The sequence below is a fragment of the Stylophora pistillata genome, chromosome 14 (genome assembly GCF_964205215.1).
Source record: "Stylophora pistillata chromosome 14, jaStyPist1.2, whole genome shotgun sequence".
In the NCBI taxonomy this organism is placed as follows: domain Eukaryota; kingdom Metazoa; phylum Cnidaria; class Anthozoa; order Scleractinia; family Pocilloporidae; genus Stylophora; species Stylophora pistillata.
Window position 1 is genome coordinate 18417765 of NC_142532.1, and position 23734 is coordinate 18441498.

At 39.7% G+C, this 23734-nt stretch overlaps 1 protein-coding gene across 9 annotated transcripts in view; it reads right to left on the reverse strand.

Moving 5' to 3' along the window:
- Positions 1–23734, reverse strand: part of LOC111325725 (serine/threonine-protein kinase MRCK beta) — a 55652-nt gene that overhangs the window by 3976 nt on the left and 27942 nt on the right. Inside the window, exons 32-55 of one of the 9 annotated variants that reach the window (XM_088745544.1) lie at positions 23424–23495; positions 22864–22917; positions 21849–21954; positions 20978–21049; positions 20814–20881; positions 20289–20428; positions 19504–19585; positions 18190–18333; positions 17381–17516; positions 16829–16909; positions 16318–16526; positions 15630–15744; positions 14907–15017; positions 13733–13813; positions 13237–13334; positions 12497–12587; positions 11626–11707; positions 10873–11026; positions 10115–10148; positions 9838–10000; positions 9599–9731; positions 8958–9077; positions 6674–6792; positions 3936–3993 (exon numbers count right to left, since the gene is read on the reverse strand). In XM_088745544.1, the coding sequence (XP_088601670.1) occupies positions 3957–3993; positions 6674–6792; positions 8958–9077; positions 9599–9731; positions 9838–10000; positions 10115–10148; positions 10873–11026; positions 11626–11707; positions 12497–12587; positions 13237–13334; positions 13733–13813; positions 14907–15017; positions 15630–15744; positions 16318–16526; positions 16829–16909; positions 17381–17516; positions 18190–18333; positions 19504–19585; positions 20289–20428; positions 20814–20881; positions 20978–21049; positions 21849–21954; positions 22864–22917; positions 23424–23495 (2502 nt within the window). In that variant the 3' untranslated portion in view covers positions 3936–3956. Of the gene's footprint in view, positions 1–3935; positions 3994–4372; positions 5071–6673; positions 6793–8957; positions 9078–9598; positions 9732–9837; positions 10001–10114; positions 10149–10872; positions 11030–11625; positions 11708–12496; positions 12588–13236; positions 13335–13732; positions 13814–14906; positions 15018–15629; positions 15745–16317; positions 16527–16828; positions 16910–17380; positions 17517–18189; positions 18334–19503; positions 19586–20288; positions 20429–20813; positions 20882–20977; positions 21050–21848; positions 21955–22863; positions 22918–23423; positions 23496–23734 lie in introns of those variants that run through there. The other 8 variants (XM_088745546.1, XM_022929594.2, XM_088745545.1 and 5 more) reach the window with 8 other exon arrangements.

Consider the following 23734-nt stretch of genomic DNA (forward strand, 5'->3'; position numbering starts at 1 on the left):
AAGTGTGCGGTGGCCCATGTGAAAAGGGGGGTACAAGTGACTGCTTTCTCAGGGGGGAGAGTTGTGGAGTCGACTAGAATACCATGTCTTGATGATGGTGAGCGGTACAAGTTCCTTGGAGTACTTGAGAGTGTTAGGCAGGAGGATAAGTTGGTCCTGGAGTGTGCAGCAAGAGAGTATCTCAGACGATTGTCAGTTATTTGGACAAGTCCCTTGTCCGATTATAATCGGGTGGTAGCTTCAAATCAGTTTGCATTGCCTGTTCTTGGATATCTTATGTGGACACAACAGTGGCCGGTGATGGAACTTAACCAGATCGATAGGGAGGCGCGCAAGATTGTTGTCGAGAGTGGGGGTGGACACAGATGTAGTTCGAATGGTTTGTTGTATATGCCGAGAAGTAGAGGAGGGCGGGGATTGCGCTCTGTTGAAATGGAGTACAAAGCCACAAAAATCAAGGGTGCAGTCAGACTCTATGGTAATGAAGATCGTGCACTGGGAATGGTACGGGAGTTTGACGAGCAAGCGGCGAGGATGGGGCGTAGGTCAATTTTTAAGGAAGCGGCTAAGTGCGCGGAGGAGTTGGGGCTGGAGTTGGATTTGGAACACGCGCAAGGGATGAAGAAAGAGGTGCGGAGGTGCCAAATTGAGAAGTTAGAGGATGAGATCAGAAACCAACGGTGGCAAGGGCGTCTAGTGACTACTAGGCTGGAGGATGAGAGTTTGAGTGCCGATGGGTGTTTCTGGTGGCTCACAGAGTGGAAGAACTGCCCATCACACACAATTGGTGGACTCGTCGAGCTATACGAGCAGCTATTGCCAACGCGAGTATACACGAGTCAGAAGACCCACACAAGCGGAGAAGGCGAGATGAGGTGCAGATTATGCGGCAAGGCTCCAGAGAGTGTAGCACATATCTTGTCAGGATGCAGAGCACTGGCCCAGAGCAAGTATCTCTCTAGACACGACGCAGCACTGAAGGTACTGTTTTACCAACTGTTGTATGATGAGGGATTTATAGACGAGATACCACCCTGGTACTCACCCGACAAGCCGAAGCCCGTGTATGAGTCAGAGAATGTTAAAGCTTATTGGGATGTCCCTATATATGCTGATCAACAAGAGGTCAGATACAATAGGGTGGATGCACGCATTGTAAATCATATGTGCAAGAGAGTTGTGACGCTGGAAATGAGCTGCCCGTGGGTTAACAATCGGACAAGAAAGGATGAAGAGAAGACACTGAAGTACGGACCCCTTCGCTGGGAACTAAGGCAGCAGTTCCCAGGCTACGAGGTGAAGCAATATAACATCATTATGGATGCCCTCTGGGGGTGGTCACGGGAGCTGGATGTCATGATGCGCGAGCTGGTGGGAGGCAGAAGCACAGACGTACTGCAAAAGATGCAGAGAGCAGTGCTCTCGGGCACGCTGAATATTGCCCGGACTTTCAAGGTGGCAGTTTGACTTTCTGTTAGAAGGAGGACCGTAGACACAACGGAAAAGCTTTGTAGGATTAGTTAAGGTACATTTATTTTTTTACTCCATGGCTCACAGGTTACGGTTTTTCGCCCTGTGCTGCCTGATTAGAATGTAGCATTCAGTTGATTTCTCTGCGACATAATAATAATAATAATAATAATAATAATAATAATAATAATAATAAAAATAATAATAATAATGACTTAATTAGTAGTACTTCCACAAGGTGGCTCTTCGCCTACTAATGACCTAGCTCCTTTATCCCCAAGAACACACAAAAACCGTTAAAAAATACTCAAAAGGAAACGATCACCAACTAAAGGAGCTCTTGATTGTAAACAAATCCTTCTCGTCAGCACCTTGGGAAATGTATAGAGAACAGTATGGAGAATATGTATACTGATGTTAACAAATGGAGTAGAATAAGCCCGCCACAATCTTCCCAGCTAATTATTTTGGATATATGTTCTTGGTGACGCTTTTGGTGGTTTGAAGCTGGGACAACATTTAATAGTGTTTAGTCTGATCGTCCGGGTGAGCGTAGCCCTGAGAAGAACTGTTATGAAACGCTGGTAACTCCAAGCGACAAAAGCGTTTTCAGTCCCTCACCTGGACGACCAGGGTCCAGTTGTTCAAAGGCCGATTAGCTCTAACCCAGGGTTAAATTTTAATCCAGGTTTCTAAATTTCTCTAATCAAAAGCCATTTTGGGATAATTTTCCTAGTTCTTTTTAGGACATTCAATCATCAAATTGTAGACAAATGGAATTAAGCTGAATTTTCTTTCAGAGCTTTCAGATCTGAAATCAAATTTCACACTAACCCTGGGTTATCTTAACACAGCTTTGAACAACCCGGCCCAGATTACAAGATCAGTTTCTCAGCGGAAGGTACATATCTAAATCCAGCAGCTTTCTCTTCCTAAAATTATTCTCTTTTGCCGGTTTCACGATCCCACCATCATCAAAACCATTCGACAAATAAATTCAAGAATCAGAGAGATGAAAGAAGATGAATATTCAAAAAGAGTCGCAAAGATTCAGGTCTGAGCGATGTCTCGTGCGGGAGAAAATCGAAGGATTTACTCAAATTCATAATCCTCTGAGAGGCACGACTGTGGTGGCCGGAAGCTAACAAAACCCTACGTCGGCGAGTTTCGCTATAAAAAGGTTACAGTCGCCTTCTAAGGGCTCATAAACATCTGTACGAGTACCTATTCTCATGCAAGGGCTACTGAGATTGAAATTTCAGCGGTTAAGTCATTTTTTTATTCTCGCTTCGCCAGAAATTTTTTTTTTTCGCGCGAGCGGCCATTGTTAGCGCGGGGAAAAGTAATATATTTTGCGACAATAATGGATACAAACAGAGACTCGGCCTACTAGTTGCAAAACGAAGACAATTTTTGGACCTTTTCCCTTGGGCTAGAGTTCTTAAATGAGGCAGAAAAAGAGAAAAAACAACGGAAAAGGAGACTCGGCATCAGCGCCGTCATGATTCGCTTCAATTGATATTGTCCGTTTTTCGCGCGTCTTATTTGATGCACAATTCCACCGGCTATGTTCTAAAACAATTGGTTCATGCTTTCAGCTGTGCACTATCGAGTTATGGAGCACGCGAGAAGTTTGAAGAGCACGAAAGAAGCGTAAGAGTTGCCCGAGGCAATAGCCGAGGGCAATTCTAGCTTCTTGAGTGTTCTCCAAACTTCCCACGTGCTCCAGAACTCGATAGTGCACAGCTGAAAGCATGAACCAATTGTTTTAGAACATAGCCGGTGGAATTGTGCATCAAATAAGACGCGCGAAAAACGGACAATATCAATTGAAGCGAATCATGACGGCGCTGATGCCGAGTCTCCTTTTCCGTTGTTTTTTCTCTTTTTCTGCCTCATTTAAGAACTCTAGCCCAAGGGAAAAGGTCCAAAAATTGTCTTCGTTTTGCAACTAGTAGGCCGAGTCTCTGTTTGTATCCATTATTGTCGCAAAATATATTACTTTTCCCCGCGCTAACAATGGCCGCTCGCGCGAAAAAAAAAAATTTCTGGCGAAGCGATTTGCTCACGCTACCAGCGTGCACTATCGGGATTTTGAGCACGCTTACGTATACTGAATTTGATTGCGCGGCTTTGCTAGCTATGTTCTAATTTAATATCGTGTCCCGCAAAAGTTTAGAAATTCAACCTTGCTTTATCGCACGACGAAAAACCCTATCAAGTTGAAAATTTGCAAAAAGATAAACCTTCAGCTGTTCTAAAAACTGACTAAACTAAAATCTCGAAAGGTTTGATAATTCCTTATTTTTTTTCTTTTGATGACGTCACGTGAAAACGAAGAATACACTTCACCAGCCGGGCTTCGAGTCTCTAAAATCCTGAGCTAACTAAATGTACTTTAGCTACAAGTTGCAAAACAGACAAACGACAAGAGCAAACAAAGAAGCAACAATAACTGTAATTACCTGAATTGATGAGCATTCCCATCAGAATCTTGTGGTATCTGAAAAGTTCAATTTAACACTACAGGGGCGTTAATTTTATTATAACTATTGCGGTGAAAGATACAGTGAGAAAAAATTCACTTCATTGTTGTCATTTGAAGAGAGAATTGTGAGGAATTAAGTATATCAATTGCATATTCATCTATAGTGCCCCACAGTCTCCCAAATTACGGGACAGGTGCAAGAAACAATTTCCTGCCTCAATGTTTGGTGTGGAAATGCAACCCACTGGATAACAAGAAGGGCCTTATTTCTCAGTTTAGGAAATTGTTAGAAAAGACACCATTACCCTATATAACCTTGAGCTCAGAATGCTAAAAACCGCAAATGAAGAATGTTACATTTGTACGCTTTGCGCTTGTCTTTCAGCGGTGAAAGAACAAACATACACAACACCAGAAGAATTGTAAATCGTTTATTGATTGCCTCATTGCTATTTTTTACAAGTAAAAGGAATATTCTCCTTACAACATCCATGTCTCAGCACCAGATTATTTCGCTGGACATTAAATTGGTATGAAAATTGAATATAACCCGACATAAGGAAAGAAATATACATTTCTATACTCTATATTGACCTTATATTGCACATATTGACGGTAAAAAAACGTACAACATCAAAGAACCCAAAATGTCTTTGGACAAAATAATTAAATATGAAAAATTACATCACCTCTTGTTACAGATACGAAATATCGAGCACTTTCAATTGGTCTCTACTTCAAAACATTACAGCCTTATATTTGCTCTGTTCAATAACTTTCCAAAACTAGAGATTTCTGTCATGCTTGCCTTACAATAGCAACAGCTTATACACAACACTTGTACACAACGGCTTGTACACAACGCTTCTCTTACACAAATTGCTGTGTCACAGCGCGCAAAATGACTTCACACCATTTCTTTACCAAAGTAAAATAGCTGATTAGCTTTTAGGTTTTACTTTACAACAACACATTTTAAATCTTAACATATATATTCTTGCTTTGGCCTTTGGGCAGCGTAGAAAAGTATTTATTGAGTAAAAATTTATCAGTTTAGTTATTCATTTATTCAGCGACTGAAGCCATCGACAAGTGACGAATCTTCCTTCATTCTGTGGGGAAAATCAAAAAAATCTATTTAACCCTTGTGGTCTTTATTTCAACCCTGAATTTCTTTCATCTTTATCCAAAGCTACGAGTAATAAAAATTTATTAAAAACTGGATCATTGGATAATGCAATTCAAGACTTTTTATTGGCTTAGCCATTATGGTATATGAGCCAATATGCCATAATCTACAAATATGGTAAGCGTTCGCGTCAGCTTAAAATTAAAAGGGAGCTAAAAAATTTGTCTAATTTAAAGATTTGTCTAATATCTTGGGGGCGTTTTTAATAAAAACAATTATTCCACTCCCGCTTGTTGGATACGAGATGATTATAGCCAACTCGGCGCTACGCGCCTCGTTGGCTATCTATCATCTCATATCCAACGCGTGCCCGTGGAATAATTGTTAATAAGCAAAGTAGGATTTGGCTCAGGGGTGGTGCCACTCAAAAAAGCCAAATGGAGTTTTAATAAAATAATCGTGTCGTTTATTTTCCTGCAGAGAGCAAGTCTTTTAAAACACTTCAGCTTAACGTCTTTGAGAAGAACTACTGTGACACGGACTTCACGCATAAAATTTTTTTAAATAAATTCATTTTAAAGGTGCCTTTAAGTATTTAAATAAGAATATCAGAATTACAGTTCATACGGATAAGAATTCATTAATAAGATAAAATAAATAAACATGTTTTCTTTTTTTTATGTTTTTAACTAAATAAGAAAACTGCTGACAATTGATTAGTGATGATAAAGATTTCATTTTAAACAGTTATCTGACGAAAATTCAACATAACCTTTAAAAAGTATTTATCGTCGTGCGGTGCATAGACATAAATTTGATACTAACAAAAATAGAACAATCTTCGAGTACAACACCATCGGGTTCCCCATAAAAGAAATGCAATGTCTCTTGGAGTCGACATCAATGATTCAAACTGCCAACGAGGCCAATTCGAATGAAAAAGGATGAGCGTTAAAAATAACTAATAAAAAAATGAGCGTTTCCACGAGCAGCTCCTTTTAAACTCCGGCTTCAAAATTTGTAGCGTAGATGGTGAACGGTTTTGCACAGCAGTAATATCGGATATATTTTCGCTTGAGGATGATTGTAGAGAAGTGGACAACGCGAAACGCAGAAAGAGGGTGTGGGAATTACCATTTTAAAAACGCGTACAAGTAACAAGTATTAAGGATTCTAACAGCTTCGAATTTCAGGTGATAAAGTTTCGGTCGTTCAGTCTTTGAAATTGAACACATAAGGATCGTTGATGCATGAATGAACACAAATAGCTAGTTACACCAACATAAGTCTACAAAACCCGATTTCTGACTAGCCTCGCTTTCGTGCAACCTAACCCAAACCGACCAAGGAGTCCGCCATATTTGCATTTGGTGTACTGCCTAAAGCTAAAAGGAGTCGGCCTTGTCTTGGATGAAATATTGGTAAGGTTCAATACAGCGGTATCATGTCGGGAATGCGCAAATCGATCAACTTTGGCCGGCCGCGCGACAGTTTCCGGCGCAAAATTTAAAAAAAAATATAGGCAACTGCACAATTTTCATGCTGCACAATAAGGCCTGGGTAAGATAAGAACTTGTTTAGCTTACCAATCAGGAGAAGTAACACCTTCCTCTTGACTTCCTAGAGGTGACACACTCAGACCAGAACTCGAACCAGACCCCGTAGAATGTCTGGGTGAGTCGTTCTCGGGAAGATTTAACAAATCCTACAACACGAAACAAATAACACGTATAAGACGAGATTATATAAACTAATCAGCAAAAGGCGTTAGGATTTGTTGGCAGTGGAGAAGCAGCAAGGCAGCAGCTAGGGGCCATTAACTCAAAGTAAGAGTGTGCGCGGGAAAAAAGGGAAACAAACAGACAAAACAAAACGCCAAGAAAGCCAAGGAGAAGATATTAATTGGAGGTCAAAAATTGGAAATTCAAATCAGATCCTTGAAGATAGAGGTTCAATCGAGAGTCGCGGTGCAATAAGACAACGAGGTAAGCAATGGTGAAATGCAAGCCTTGATTTAGGTTTCAACTTCCTTGCTTAATTTTACTCCTAATATCTTGATGAAAATTCATCCTGACTGTCTGTCGTACATTTCTTGTAAATTTTTATCTGAGAATTTGCTGTTGGATCAAAAGATAACCCTTTCGTTGATAATTTTCTTTATTCTCGTCACTTGTCTGCTGATATTGTATTGATATTGTAAGGAGAAACTCTGTCTTGATCACTCACGGGGGCGAAAGGGTTAACACGTACGACATGATCTTTTACAGCCACTTGTTAAAAACTAATTAACAATAAATTCCCTTAAAGTGCACCTAAACCCAAAAACTTTTTTTCGCTTAATGAAATAAGCGTATTTTTTGGAGTGTTTCTGTGCAAAAATTTTTTTATTTGCTCAAATCTTCAATTTTCTGTGCACGCTCGAAATACGGAAAATCGGCCACCATCTTGCCCCACGACCGAGTTTAAAGGGGAATGGCTCTAGCAAGTAATGTGACGTCAAATCGAGAACACGAAAGTCTGCATTTCACACATTTTCACTTGTTTGGGAAGATTGTAGTCGATAATGTCTGAAAATATGCCGACTAAGTGTGTTGTAGAAGGATGTAGCAACGTGCGAAATTTGGAAGAGGGTATCGCGCTTCATACATTCCTCATACAACACACCTAGTCGGCATATTTTGGACAATATCGACGACAACCTTCCCAAACAAGTGAAAATGTGTGAAATGCAGTCTCTTGTGTTCTCGATTTGACGTCACATTACCCGCTAGAGCCATTCCTCTTTAAACTCGGTCGTGGGGCAAGATGGCGGCCGATTTTCCGTATTTTGACTGGGCACAGAAAATTAAAGATTTGAGAAAATTAAAAAATTTTTGCACAGAAATACTCCAAAAAATAAGCTTATTTCGTGAAGCGAAAAAAATTTTTGGGTTTAGGTGCATTTTAAAGACCTTTGACATAGATACAAACATACTAGTGCTAAAAATCACTCATTTGAGTGCAAAGCTGAGACAACAAACCAAGTTACTGACACAACGCGCGATTATTTCGGTTAGCACAGCTAACAGTTTAATTTAACTTAAAAACAGCATGAAATTACAGTTAAGTTAAATAAGTTAGAATTTCGACATAAGCGTAAAAAAGGACATTCGGTTAAATTTAAAAGACATTACAGTGGTTAGGGTTAGCTTGTCTTGGACACAAAAGCTGTAGCACTTTTTAAGGCGCTAGTACAAAACCATTCAAATTGAGAAATAAGGAGTAAGTTTCTGGAGAAACTGTGGTGCTGCGTCGGTGGAAGGTATTGCAAGATAAGTTGGTTTTATCAATTGAGTTGATAATGAAAATTGGCCAATGAAAAAGTTTCTCAAACTGACGTTTCGAGGATTAGCCCCTCGGTCAGAGCGAATGTTAAACTTACAGTTCACCACAAATTATGGGGACCAGAAAGGACAAAAAGGAAATAAAGCTAATTCCATTCTAGGGTGTGTCAGTCGATTAAAACGAAGGTGTTCTAGTGTTGGTTGAAAATTAACTACTTTCCAGTACCCAGCCAAAGTCAACTATCAGGTGACTTTGGCAAAGTCATCTATCAGCCATCAAATACTCTAAAATAAGATTAGTGATCATTTGTTGAACTAACAAGCAGTGGCGAACGAGCCGTACTCCACGAAAACCTTAGCGAACCAGTGACATTCTTGCTCATCGACTAGCCAATACGGAAAATTTCTCCCGTTACCTCCAAATTCATAACAAAAAAATCCCGAACAACTTTTGGTCAACTCGTCCGAACAGTGACCTGGGTTACTACCTCAGCTTCGTCCATCAGAAAAATCAAACAAAAAAGTTACTATGGCTACAAACGCCGACCCGTGAATTTGTGCTGCCACCGTCATAACTCGGTCCCGCATGCCTTTTACTCAACTCCAACGCCAAAGCCAGATGCCTCTGCTCGTCCGCTACACTTTTGGGTCTCAAGGTATTGAAGTACTAAACAAGAAAACAGCGCTCATATCACAGGTGATATCAACCCTACTGCTTTCATACTAAAGTTTCTTTCTTTTTGTTTTCCTCTTTTTTATCCCTGCAGAACAGACGTCAGTTATTGCGTTTTACAAGCATGCAAGCACGAGGCGACCGCAAGGCAAGCGTGAGACGACCGCGAAGTAAGCGCAAAGAGACCACAAGGTAACCGCAAGGTAACCGCGAGGCGACCGCGCGGTACCACGAGGCGATAGGAGGTAAGCACGAGGGAAGCATTATGCAAAGCGAGAAGCAAGCACATGGCGAGCGGAGGCAAGTGCAAAACAAGTGCGAAGCGAGCGTGAAGCAAGCGTGAAGAGAACACGACGCAAGCACGAAGGTCAAGTCGCACCCCTCGCCTTTTGCTTCCCTTAGATCGGTTGAGTACGCAAAACGATGACGCCTGTTCATTAGGCTATCAATTTTACGCGAACCAAACTCAATGGAAGAGCACAAAGGAACTCATATTTCCCTTTTTTCTTTGTTACCTGTGCATAATTGTCGAGATCGGCAGAGAGCCGGTTTGAACCATTTGCCACACGTCCATCATTCGAAACATCTTCCGCTGACCGGGTAGATGATGATCGCGGTCTGGGAACTGGTGGAGAGGCTTCAGCAGAACTTAACAAGAAAGAAACGAGATAAAAAGTCAAAACTTAAATCTTACCGTTGGTTTTGTTGGTTTTCCCTTCCATTTCTCAATGAACAGAAATATAGGCAAAAGTACCTGTTAACAACATTCATGGACGCCGTTCTGCCATTTACCATTCCTTGCGCGGGTCCAGCCGGTTTCAGACCCCTCGCTGCCACGTTGGGTCGAGTCATGAGACTGGGATTTGCAGTGACAGCGCGCTTGGACCTGGGACCTACTGAAGTATTACGTGGAACCACTGTTTGAAAAAAAGTTATCAATATGAGTATAAATAAACATATAAATAGATTTATAGACAAGAAAATCGCGAAGGCATGATACATAAAATAACTTAAACCAAAAAGGACAATACCTTGAGGAGGTTCCTCCTCAACCCCGCGTTGACCCTAAAACGAAAAATTATTGATGTTAAAAGCTACCTTTACATACATACATACATAAGTTAATTGACCACTCCCCATAGGGGCTTTTTAGGGCCAACACCCACCCATCCCACCCAGGGGAGGGCATCCACCACACAGTAATCTCGTGCGTGGGAAATTAACGTCTCCTACCCCAAACCCTGCAGGAGACGGGGCCTACGATTTATTCGTCCTTATCCGAGAAGACTAGAATATCTATCCAATTCTTGATTATAGAAAGGTAGCAAATTCTCCTCACTTATTTTATATACCATGAGTATTGGTCCGAGACCATGAGTTACCCATAATGAGTTATGAAAAGTCGCAAATGTATTTGCTTCTTTAGCTTAAAAGCACCTGAACCCAATTTTGTCAGGATAGTGTCCCCGGTTTTAGCTCAAGGGTAAGTCCAGCAGTTCATGTCCACTTCTTTATCCCTCAGTAAAAATATTTGCAAGTGATTTATATTTCACCTGTCTTTAACCCTTAAACTCCCAGAAGGGATTAACATGAAACTTCTCCCTAAAATATCCTAACATTATCCAGCAAACAGGTAATGCGAATACCCAAGGTTATCAGAAAGAAATGGTTTATCTTGATCTCACACCAAATTCTCACAACTCATTTGCAAGGAAATGTGAAGCAGCTAGAAGGGATAATAAACAATCAGATCATGGCAGTTAAAGGATTCATGGCCATAGGGACTAACCGATGGTAAGTCTTTGATGATTTGGAATCCATCCCCAGGCCCCATATGAGAGATATGGTTGAAATTGGTTGGTGCTGAGATAAGCTTGGATCTGATATCCGCATCCATATCTGCTAAGCCACCCTCTTTGTTTTTAAATCCAAATCGGTATGAACTACTGCAGACAAATAAGATGAAACAAAGATAAGTTCCCACAGAGTATCACCGAGGTACTTCCGTTCGAGTAGAAAACCACATGGACATTTCTTTTCAGAACGACCCTTTTGAAAAGGGTCGACTTCTACTTGGGAGAAAATGGATTCTTCAATTTGCGGAAACAAACTAATCAAATTGGAACAATCATTTTCCAGGAATTCCGGTAAAATCGAGAGAAGCTGAAAAAGAATATTAATGGAGGAATTCTTTTTTGTTTCATTATCGAAAACATTTCTCGAAAAACGATGTACCATTTAGTTTCCAACCCGAGTTTCCGTTCAGAGGGAAAGTGCTCATGTTCTGTGTTAGATAACCAACCAATGAATGAAAAAATGAAAAAAGAAAGAGTCTCGTTTAAGATCAAGGTTTAAACCCGATGATGTTCAATCTCGGATAACCTTAAGATAACAAGCTATTCTAGACAACAAGTCTCTGAGACATGCTACTCAGGGTTAACTGCTTCCAAAAACTGTTGCTCAGCTGTGATTATTCATGTAGGAATGTGATAATGTTACACTGGAAGAAATGAAACATTTGGGTCAGAAGCCTCAAACCAACCTCCTCTTGCTGCTTTTCAGTCTTAAAATAGCAGCTAGGGCTTTCTTTCCTTTAGTGGGGTCTGGAATGATCAGTTCCTCTTCTGTAAAAAAAAAGACAAACACACAGCAATAATAAAAAAAAATCGCAACAAAAAAAATTGCAAGTACTCCCATACACACCATGACACCAGAATACATATTCTCCATAGTTTTTTCTACACACTTCCTATGGAACTCGCAAGGAGAATTCGTGTAACAATCAAAGCTTCTTAGGTAGGCGATAATTTCCTTTACATTCATGATCTTAAAGATTGATTCAGCTGTTTTACTAGACAGAGAAATTAGATGCTGGTCACTCTTTGGATTTTAATAATTCATGTTCAAGAAAATAACTAATGTATATGAGAACGATCCTTCGCAGTAAAGCACTATTTGAGCAATAGTGAAAATCAGACCTGAAAAAAATTTCAGGCCTGTACGGGATTCGAACCACTGACCTCTGCGATACTAGTGCAGCGCTCTACCAATTGAGCTAACAAGCCAACTGGGAGCAGGCCATCAAATTAATTCGATATAAACCCGTAGATGATAAATCAAACAACAACAAACATATGAAACATATGAAACATACGAATTAATTTGATGGCCTGCTCCCAGTTGGCTTGTTAGCTCAATTGGTAGAGCGCTGCACTAGTATCGCAGAGGTCAGTGGTTCGAATCCCGTACAGGCCTAAAATTTTTTTCAGGTCTGATTTTCACTATTGCTCAAATAGTGCTTTACTGCGAAGGATCGTTCTCATATACGTCTCATAACCGCAGTTCACACATATGTTTCATATGTTTGTTGTTGTTTAAAATAACTAATAGTTGAAATAAGAGAATATACAAACCTTCATACAAAGTATTCCTCAGGTAAACTAAATTGCACTGTTCTGAGGCGGTGCACAGAGCCAGTGATCCATCGTTGATCAAAGCATGACACTGTAAGAAAGAAACAGAGTACCGATAGTCATTGAAGAAGCGTTTCCTAACAAGGATCACTGACAATAGACCACATTTCGCTTAAGCATTGTTAAACCAATACTAAAGTAATTATAGTGGCCAATCAGAAGAAAGGGAAACACCTTTGAGAGCCAATGAGAACTCAAAGTAAAAACAATCAAACCGCAGAAAGCGCGGGAAAACGCGGGCTACCAAGAAAAGCGCGGACAAATGCTGGCGACCAAGAAAAGCGCGGGAAAATGCTTGCGACCAACAAAAGCGCGGGAAAATGCTGGTGACCAAGTCGTGATTGGTTTTAGTGTTACGTCTATTGGTTGAGAGTGGCACGAGTTTTCTGAACAAATCACAGTGCAAAGTAAAGCAAAACAAATACAATTCCGGATATTGACATTCAATTGAACATTGCTCTAAATAACCCTGACTACACAGTTTAAAGTTAAATAGCTATGGGTGATTCGAACAGAAGTATGTCAAAATTCATCGCGTTGGTTAATATTTCTCAGTCAAGAATCCAAGCCTCTTTTGCGCTCTCTCTCTCTCTCTCTCTCTCTCTCTCGAATGAAAAGGACTTGCAAAATTAAATTCTTAACAATGAACCATTTCTTTCAGAATCCAAAAATACATCTACCTTTTTGAGCGGTATGGTCTGCAGCCATTCGGCATTACTCGAGTCAAAGATATCTATTGCTCTCTCACTGAAGGAAATCACGTACGGATGTGAAAACGCTAAAATAGAAGAAAGAAGACACTATTTCTAAACCTCCAAGTTTCAATAGGTTAACCTTAACTTCTTTCTCCAAACAGCAGAGGTATCAATACACTTTAGACACCTATGACATTTACTGAGCTTTAAAAAAAAACCATCCTTAACAAACAGGTTCATTTGAAATGTCATCAAACCCTTCACATTTTCCACCACTTCTGTGATTTGTACTGCTTTCGAACACTTTCCAAAAACTTAATAAATGGCGCACAAAAGAAGATCTAACTCGATTCTCAAAACAGTTGCATGGTTTTCAATATTTGTATCAACAGTATTGTCTCGCAGAATCTGGTAGAATTTACTAGTTTTTTTCTTTGACACAGAAAACTTAATATTGTTTTGTTTTACTAAATAAACTCACCGACATTTGTTGGCGGTGATGGCCACATCAGCTCATAATGTCTAGATCTGTAACCACTTTCGTCAACAAAGATTCCTAGTACTAAGAAAAAAGTATACATATTTGGGTCTCGTCAACGCATAAACGTGTTTTCCTTCTCTAGGAGGCGAAATTTATAGTCACTGGACTAAGTGACTATAAGAAAAAAAAAACATCAATTTTCAGATCCCAAAAATCATGTCAATCAGCTCGCGGGCAATTATCTGGTTCTGTGTGAAGACGTAGGGTCGAAGACAAGGCCCTGGGCTCTAATGTGGTGACTTCACCAAAAGACTACCTCATTTCCTCAAGGACTCGCATTCAGACTAGGTTTACACTAGAGGAGAGTTTTCCGGATTCGTAAATGTTTCCGGATTCATCAATTTTGGAGTATTCGGATTCGTAGGCGTTTACCCTAAAAGGATATTCGGATTCCTGACCGTTTACACACAACGACAACTCCAGGAACATTTGAAATGGAATGGTTACCAAGCCCAGTGTTGTTTCGTCGTTCGATCGACAAAGTGAAAATGCCTCCCCCAAAAAAGGCTAGAGTAGATCCAGATGCCACTGAGGCAAATTTGAGTTGGACAGATGCCAAGCAGTCTACGTCGTCGGCGATTAAGTGTGGCTGACGTTAAACTTCCTTGCAATAATAATTTGCGTTTCTTCAGAAATACTGCGGTACACATGATAAAATTTATCGGCTGAACCTGCAACAAGATTAGGCAACCGGAGACCGCCAGCAATGTTAGCACCAGATCCATTTTGGTTTCACCGCAAACTCAAAAGATTGCAGGTGGAAATAATATCCGGATTCGAGAAAAAAAGCGGTTACACGACAAAACTTTCCGCATTCAAAGTTCCCACTTTAAATTCCGAATTCAAAATCTCCGGAGACACGACCAAACCGGGAAGTTTTTATTTCGGATTCGTCCACTTTCGTGTAAACGGCAGAATGAATCCGGTACTAAAACGTTTCGGATTCATCACGAATCCTGAACATTTCCTCTAGTGTAAAACTAGTCTCAATCTTCGTACAATTAATTAAGCCACCACACCTGTAGTCGCTCTCAGGAAAGAGACTGACGCTACATGTATGATTTTGGTTTCTCTAATCCATTCATCAAAGCTGTCCATGTCTCCATATACTTACAATTAAAACACAACAGAAATTCTTTCTTTGGTTCGATTTCCACGGCAAGTAAAGCATCCAGTGGGTTATTGGTGATAAAATTTAATGTCTGGTCGTCTGAGTTGACAAGTTCTAAAGGAAAAAGGAAAAAGCGAAATGCAACTTATAAATAGCGTAAACAGCGAGGAAAGTAACAACTGAAGAAGAGGTCAGACCAGTTGAAATAAAGTCTTGTATAGTTTGACAAAAGATTCTCTGAAACATTTCGAGGTATCGTCTAACACACTGAATTCACATGAATGAATCTGCGCATATTTCTAGCTACGATTCATCGAGAGCTTGGCGAAGCAAGACAGAGAGTGAACATCAGTGAGGGATAACTGGGAATCTCCTGAGGACAAAGAAAATTTCGCGGTCTCCCCTAGAGTACATTTAGTTAATACTTTTGTACAAGAGGGAAAATCAAATAAACAGTACCTCCGCTAAAAAAAAATGCTGAGATATTCTGTAAAGGGTAGTTGTATTTCGTTAATTTTTTTTTTTTACGATTGGATTAGAGTAAATTCTAACGATTAATTCATCGGGAGGAATCGGAACGAAATGATCAAAAAACAATTTGGGTGGGAGGGGAGGGTTGGGCGGGAACGTGACCCGCGAATTTATAATCAAAAACTTCCACATTTCAGATTTCCATTTGTTAGCATTTCTGGGATTGGTGCAAGAAAGATAAAAAAAAAAACTCACTCTGAGGCCCTCCTTCTCCTGTGATATCATGTATAGTAAACCCGGAGACATATCCAACTAGTAACCTTCCAAATGAAACTCCTAACCATTGAATGTTGAAGTTCACTGGAATTTCCTACGAAATGGAAAACACTTGAAATTCAACATTACAAATTTAATGTAGCCGCCAGTCAAAGAAAACGTGTGCTGACGCGTTATATTTCAATTTCCAATTGAGTGTCGAAAGTAATCCGAGTTTGCTTGGGTTTTGCTTTTCTTCGCTCAGTGATCGGTTCAGAACCTAGCATCATTTTCTCAACCAATCAGATTTAAAATTAAACCCCATAGGGTCGCACGCGTTTTCCCGCGTTTTGGGCAGCTTGCTTGTTTCTCATTGGCTCCCCTTGATTTCTTCCTTTCTTCTGGTTGGCTATTGTGATTACCGTAATCACAACAGCCAATCAAACACTCAATCGAAAAGCGCTCTATTTATGGAAGGACAACGAAGTAAAAACTTGCGCCCAAAAGCACATAAGTGCGTACTTCTGCCAGATCTGTCGGTATCAAACAAGTCCGTCTAGGTACAAAACCTTCTATTGGTCGAAATTGTATAGACTTATCTCTTAGATACTCTATTCCACAGCGACCGCAGCATTATCGAACCATCACTTGCGACAAAAACCACAGCATCGAGAACCATTAAGTTTACCTTGATCTTCAGATGTCTGAACTTTGTTCTGTTCAGTTCGTAGACGTATATATGCCTCTTGACTGCTGCACATAGACAAGTCGCTGTGTTATTATGAATACCTCCTGCTGCAAACATTAAACAGTTTTTCGCTTCTGCAATTTTAACTGGTTCTGTGTCATGTCCATCTACAGCAGAAAGTGGATAGAGTCGAATTTGACGATTCCTTCCTAAAATACAAATAACAACACAATGTTTTAGTACAATACCTAATAACACAGTTTACCCCAAAGTACACATTTCGTTCCTTGACGACAAACAAAACCCTAAATTCCCAGAAGTCATTAAAATGTAACTTCTCCTCTAAGATCCATTCGTTATTCAACAAACAAGGGATGAGAATACTCAAGCTTATCAAATTTCTTGAGGGGAAAATTAACGATCAGATGTTGAAAGTTTAAGGGTTTATTTAACCACAGTAAAAACCCACAGCCTATATAATAGATTTTTCTGTTGTTTTACCCATATTTACCTGATATCAAAGCAAGAAGTTGCTCATCTGGTAACATCTCTATCTGAGAAACCTTCTTATTGTCTCCAATGCGAGACAAACCTGAAATTTAGACAACAAAATGACAAATAGGCATAACAAACATCGAAAATTGAGAAATAACCCTAAGTCTACAAGAGAGTCATGAGGTGAGGCATCTAATTCCTTTAGTTTACACAGAAATTGCTGCTCTAGTCGTTAAGTTAGTTAACGGAGTCCGATTGTAAATGGTGCTATAGTAAAGGCTGTGGATCGAAAAAAGAATGGCAGTTTGGCACGAGTAAAAAGACGGAGAGGTCTAAGTCGGATGTAAAAGAGAGAGGTTCGGGTACGATAAAAAGAAAGAGAGAGGTCTGGGTCGGGTCGCATATAGAAGGTAGGTACTTGGTGAAATCCTTCATACATGCATCAATACAGAAGAACATATGGGAATACATGATCATTTGCATTCATTAACATACATTAAGGATTACACCAATTACTTACCATATAGAACGCATGGAACACGCTGACTCAGAAATTTAATGTACTTACTTTCTTTCATCAATTCAATACAGAAGAGACCATCCTCTGTACCCAGGCACACTCGGTCAGTGTCGATTATCGTTGCACAGAGTGCTTGTTTGATCTGTGGATTGGACTCGATAACTTCTTTGGCCTGGTAAACTTGCTGTATATAAAACAAAACCACAAAGTGTCAACTATAACCTTCGTGTCTCTGTACATATAGGAGAAATACTACTCACATTTTTCAACTTAAATCAAAACAAATTCACAAAAACACTTCTAAATTCGTCATCTTGTCTTATGTAGAAGATAACACAATAACCAAAAACTCGGTTGCCTCCTTTAAAAATCATTTACAACTCTACCACACAGAAATACCACTTCAGAGTTTAGAAGATGGAAAAATAACAGTTGATTTTGCTTGTTACAGTCGTTCTGTTAGTAAAAGTGGAGCGAAGTAGTTAATAGCGCAATTTGTAGTTCGTCGCGCGACTCGACGCGACTCCAAGCTAACCAACCCGACGCGACCCGATCCAAATCTCTCTCGTTTTTCACTCCTCCGCAGCTATCACATCGTCTGCTATTGCGCTTCAGTTGAAATCCTGGATTTTACGAAGTATGTCTTCCACACACTCAAAATGTTTTAAATATTCAGTGTAACAAGATACTAGTGTTCCAATTAATACAAATTTGAATATCTGTAAGCCGACACATGTATCAGGCACAATAACACAATATAACATCTACGGGGAACATAACATGATGAAGCAAGCAATCTGAAGAAATATAAAAATACCCTTTCACTGAAACAGAGAATATCCGAAGAATGTGCTTACCCTCCTGGAAGTCTCCTTGTTTTCCTTAAGGACTTTGTGCAACTGTTGAAGAGCATTCACCCATTTAACTCGATCATTTTCACTTTCTGTTAGTATCAGCTGTGTTAGAGATTCTCCAGGGGGGTTCATCTGAGATGCTGTAATCTATAAAAAAAAATTAACTTAAAAAAAAGCGTTGCGATGTTCCCACCAATAACGTAGCTCCATTTTCTGCCTTTAAAAGCACGCACAACCCACAATTCCTCTATTCGCTCCGACGAAGGGTTAACGCTCGAAACGTCAGCTTTTTTAATCGCTACGGTGGCCAATTTACCATTTCAACTCTGTTGATATATCCAAATTATTTCGTTACCCCCACCGACGCAGCCCCAAACAGTTTCTTTAGAAACTATCAGCCTTTATTTAAAAAAAAAAAAAGCTACTGGGGGCGTGTGCAACAGACTGTTTTAGTGGAAAGAACTATTTAATTCAATCAGAGCGAGAAAGAAGGTAAATATTTTGCTTATATCGTCCGTCAACCCAGCATAGCAGTAGCAATTGTGAAGACATTTTGGATACAAAGACGGACAGGAAAAGATGGCCACGCACAGTCCTCTAAGCTGCAACCGTTTTTAGTTGCTACTCTGTAGGAAAACATTTTGGCGTCAGATTTGCAGAGAAAGCCGCCAATTTGGTCATGTCACAAGCAATAACAGTTTTATACTGAGCGTTTATGGTCTAAAGTTTAAGTGAGATTTACATTTTTATGAAAAACTTAAAACGCTCCGTCGTTTTCATCTGTTAAAATTTGTCAGTGGTCCGAGTATCAAGGCTTGAGATGTCGCGTGCACCTCCGAAAGTGATTGCCAGCCGTATGATATGACTCATTGCCAATGGAATAGTCAGCGTTATATTTCGCCATGCACTCTAATGTCTTATCCCATTTTATCAACCATTTCAAGAAAACCGCTGGGTAGAGGACTGGGTAGAGGACTGGGTAGAGGACTGGGTAGAGGACTGGGTAGAGGACTGGGTAGAGGACTGGGTAGAGGACTGGGTAGAGGACTGGGTAGAGGACTGGGTAGAGGACTGGGTAGAGGACTGGGTAGAGGACTGGGTAGAGGACTGGGTAGAGGACTGGGTAGAGGACTGGGTAGAGGACTGGGTAGAGGACTGGGTAGAGGACTGGGTAGAGGACTGGGTAGAGGACTGGGTAGAGGACTGGGTAGAGGACTGGGTAGAGACAAGCTTATGGGTCCCTCCACTAGATGATGCCGATGGCTGTGCGTCACTACCCTTGTATGGGACGAAAAAAAAACATATCTCTATACATACCCTAAAAATACATTGTAAATCTCTTTTATTTGCGTGAATTACATCAGCAGCCAGTACCCCACTGACTGAGAACTCTTCATCTCTGCAAAGAACAAAAAGTACTTTAGTGAAGATCAGGTCTTTTCCTCAGATAGAGCACAATACATTCCTTTGACTCCATTTGTAATGAGACGACTTTAAAAACAACTGTCTGGTTCAATATATTAATGAAACAAAAACGCCGTAAGGTTGAAAAAAGAAACTGCTGAACAATTTTTTTTTCCGATTGGTACCTTCAAATACAATTTTAGTACAAAAAAATATTTCTTTTACATTAAAATAAAGTGTAATTGAGCAGAAAGTGACGTAACCAATACGATTAACTTTTCACACAGTGACATCAATGTGCATATTCAAGGCTGTGCTCTAAGAAAAATTGAAGGGAGACCAGTGCTCTGAAACTGTGAAATCCAGGGTGCCCAGCATATGCTTTCTATGAAAAAGCTAAGATTCTTGAGTCGCCCAAGAGCAAAAGTAACACGCCAAGGGCCACCGGGCGCTGCTATCTAGGCTACAGCCCTGATATTCTCCATACTTCTCTCTTCACATGTCCTGTCACACTAACGAGGATAATTTGTTTAATAATCAAAAACTTCTTTTTTATGGGATAATTTCCTTCATTCTCATGCCCTTGATGTTTGATTAAGGGGGGGGGGGGGGTTACGTGAGGAGAAATTAGATGCTGGTCACTCTGGCGGCCAAAGGTTTGATCGAAGGTCACAAGGCAACGTTTCTGTAGCACCTACCTCATGTCAATAACTTGTGTTGCTGATTGAGAAATCTGAGGGGGTTTGTCACCAGTTACATCAAAAAGAAATAATTTGAAGTCACAGATAAAAGCGAATTGTCGAAGCCAACCCTTTTTTATTCCACCAGGCTTAGGAATCTAAAAAAAGAAATAAAGAAAGAAATGCTTAGTGGGGAAAACCAGCGATTATCTAGGACAACTAACATGACAGCACAAAGACGTATCACTTCCTGTCTGATAACGTCACCTCCACCGTATGACCCCTTACGTCACTTTCGCTTAGCGTGAATATGTTGACCCCTTGCACGAAACTTTTTGACACTAAAGCCGTGAAAAAAATATTGAGCAATATTAATCGCCATTTTAAATGCCATTCCGGCCATATGATTGGTTTATTTGTACCACGTGGTGCAAACTCATCTTCTCTGATTGGCTGTGTACCATAGCGCCCTGTACACGACTGATGCCGGGAAAAAAAATTGAAAATGTGTTTGAAAGGGGACTTATTTCTAACTTTAACTACCTTAACAATTCCTTCATAAGCAGTTCCTATTCCCTTTTGAGGGTCGATTCCAAGCGGCCTTCTGTTCACTACACAGAGAAGAAAGAACAATGTCAAGCAAAATTACCAATAAACAAAACCTTTGTAGATCGACTTAAATGAACCAAGGTTTTGGAAACACTTACTTTGACTCGGAGGAATAGGACAAACTGGCGGTGCTTGTTTAGTGCAGGAAACATGGCAAGCGTATTGACACACTGTGAAACAAACAAAATTATGTCAAGGGGCCAAAATAATGTTAAAATTTGGAGATAACATTGATTGGAGGTGATAATATTTTCAAGTTGTAAGACCTTGCCACGCCCCACTACAAACCGCAGAGGCAATTGGGTCAACGAATAAATATCATTATTATTATCATTATTATTATTATCATTATTTATTATTACTATCATTATTATTATCATTATTATTATCATTATTATTATTATTATTATCATTACTATTATCATCATTATTATTATTAGAGAACTGCTTTATGTGAAATATTTTTAAGGAAAAAATTATTATTATTATTATCATTAATATTATTACTATTATTATTATTATTAAGGACGTCGATCATGTATCGTCAATTTATTTGCTGTTCTGCTGAATGAAGCCGAAGCAAAATAATGCAGACAACATGAATTCTGCTACTCTGTAGAACAGTTCTTAATACCAAAGAGATTCAAGACTTTTCTCTCAGCTAGAGACTTTTTAAACTTGTTTTAATATTTATACCTTAATTTGTCTTAATTTTGTTTGTTATCCTGTATTTTTACTGATGAATTATAATAAAATTACAGTTTAATTATTATTATTATTATTATTATTATTATTATTACTATTACTACTGTCATTATCATTATTGCGGCTAAGGTAATGATGAGGAGTAATATAGACTTATTTGGTTCAGTGTCTGGTTTAAGTGTGCGCCATAACTACATTTGGCAGATAATTAAGAGTAGCCTTTTTGGAAATCTGCACAAAAAGGTACAAATCACAAAACCTCACCTTCACATATTGAACCTTGCCTGACCAAACCGATCATCAGTGAAGTACACTGACTGCACTTTGTAGGTGTTGTGAAAGTTCTTACTGAGAACTTGTGTACACGAGGCTGGGAAGAAAAACAGAGTTGCGTAAGTATAGAAAACAAAAAGACGTAAAGACAGTTTACAAAGCATGTTTGCGCAAGAAAGTGAGATGTTTACTGTTGACAAAGGAGAAAACATAATTCTTCCCCTGAGCGTCTAATAAATTACACAAAACAACTGCCTTGGAAAAAATATAATGTGATACACAGTAACACAAGTAGAAAAAACTAAAACCAAGGCGAATTACATAAAAAAGGCTACTACAAAATGTGGCGTTCTTTAGGAGTTAAAAATGGAAAGAGCAAAGCTTAAACAAAATTCAAAACTTGTTAGCGAGACATGCTGAGCTTCAATTATGTAAAGGACATGCTATGAGTTGAAAGAAAATGTTTTGCATGGTCATTTTAGAACAACTTTCAATTGAGTGTTGAAAGTAACCTGAGATTCCATTGGTATTACTTTACTTTGCTCTGTGATTGCTTCAGAAAACTCGCACCACTTTCAACCAATCAGATGCAATACTAAAAACCAGTTACGACTTGGCGCCAGCATTTTCCCGCGCTTTTCTTGGTCGCCCGCGTTTTCCCGCGCTTTAGGCAGTTTGCTTGTTTTTACTTTGAGTTCTCATTGGCTCTTTAGGGTATTTACCTTTCATCTGATTGGCCGCTGTGATTACTTTGGTTTTAGCTTTACGACACTCAATCAAAAAGCGTTTCCACTAACCTGCTTGCAGGCGGTAGTTTGTGTCTTCTCCCCTTCCCCCCTTCCCCCTCCCCCTCGCTTTGTCACTCGTCCCAGATCTTCCACCCGTCCAATATGGCGACCGAATATTCGCCGCGTTGAATATCGGGCTTGAAAACAAACTACCGCCTACAAGCAGGCTATCTTCAAGGTAAAGTAATTAATGATGACACAATAACACGACAGTTCACCTGAGGAGGTGCGATGGATGACACAGATGAAATGGATGATCTTATTGAAATGGACTGATGGAAAATAAAAAAGCAAATAAAATATCAGCATTTAATGAGTTAGGTGTATGTTGTGTATTGGATCAAATAGCCCATTTCCGAATTACCCTTGGCCTCTTTTTAAAAACGAGGCCTGGTGCTCAACCATTCTTGTGAAAATGAGTTTAATTTGCATGTGAATGAAAACTTATTATCATGTGAAAGGGTGAGCACCAGAACTCGTTTTGAAAATGAGGCCAAGGGTAATTCGGAAATGGGCTATTCGTTATTGTTAACAGTCATAATTAGACGCAATCATTTCAATTAAAACTTTCTCTCAGGCGAATGGCTTAAACAGAAAATTTTCCTTACAATGCTAATACATCTTTTATGCCGAACGGTGATTAGAAAAAAAGATATGAAGAGAAGGATACTTCTTGATTTAATAACAAGTACTCAAATCTGTAATCGAAAGAGGTGTATGAAGACAGTGCGGAGAATTCATATCCAGATCATGGAGGAAGAAAAAAAAAGACACTTACATCGGGGGCAGCTGTTGAAGGAGTGCTATGAGACCGGGACCTCTGGTCCTCTCCTAACTGACCGTCTATTTCCTGTAGAAACACAAGTAAGAACAGAAAGACAACAACAACATCAAAACATAAATATAAAATTTTCACAATGAAGTGTTACATATCTCTTATTAACCAAGCGCGAGGGCCGTACTGGGAGAATATCGGCCCGAGGTCTTGACAGTACGGACCGAGCGCTGCGAGGTCCGTACAAAAAAGACCGAGGGCCGATATTCTTCCGGTACGGTCCCGAGCAAGCTTGGTTAATAAGAGATTTATTA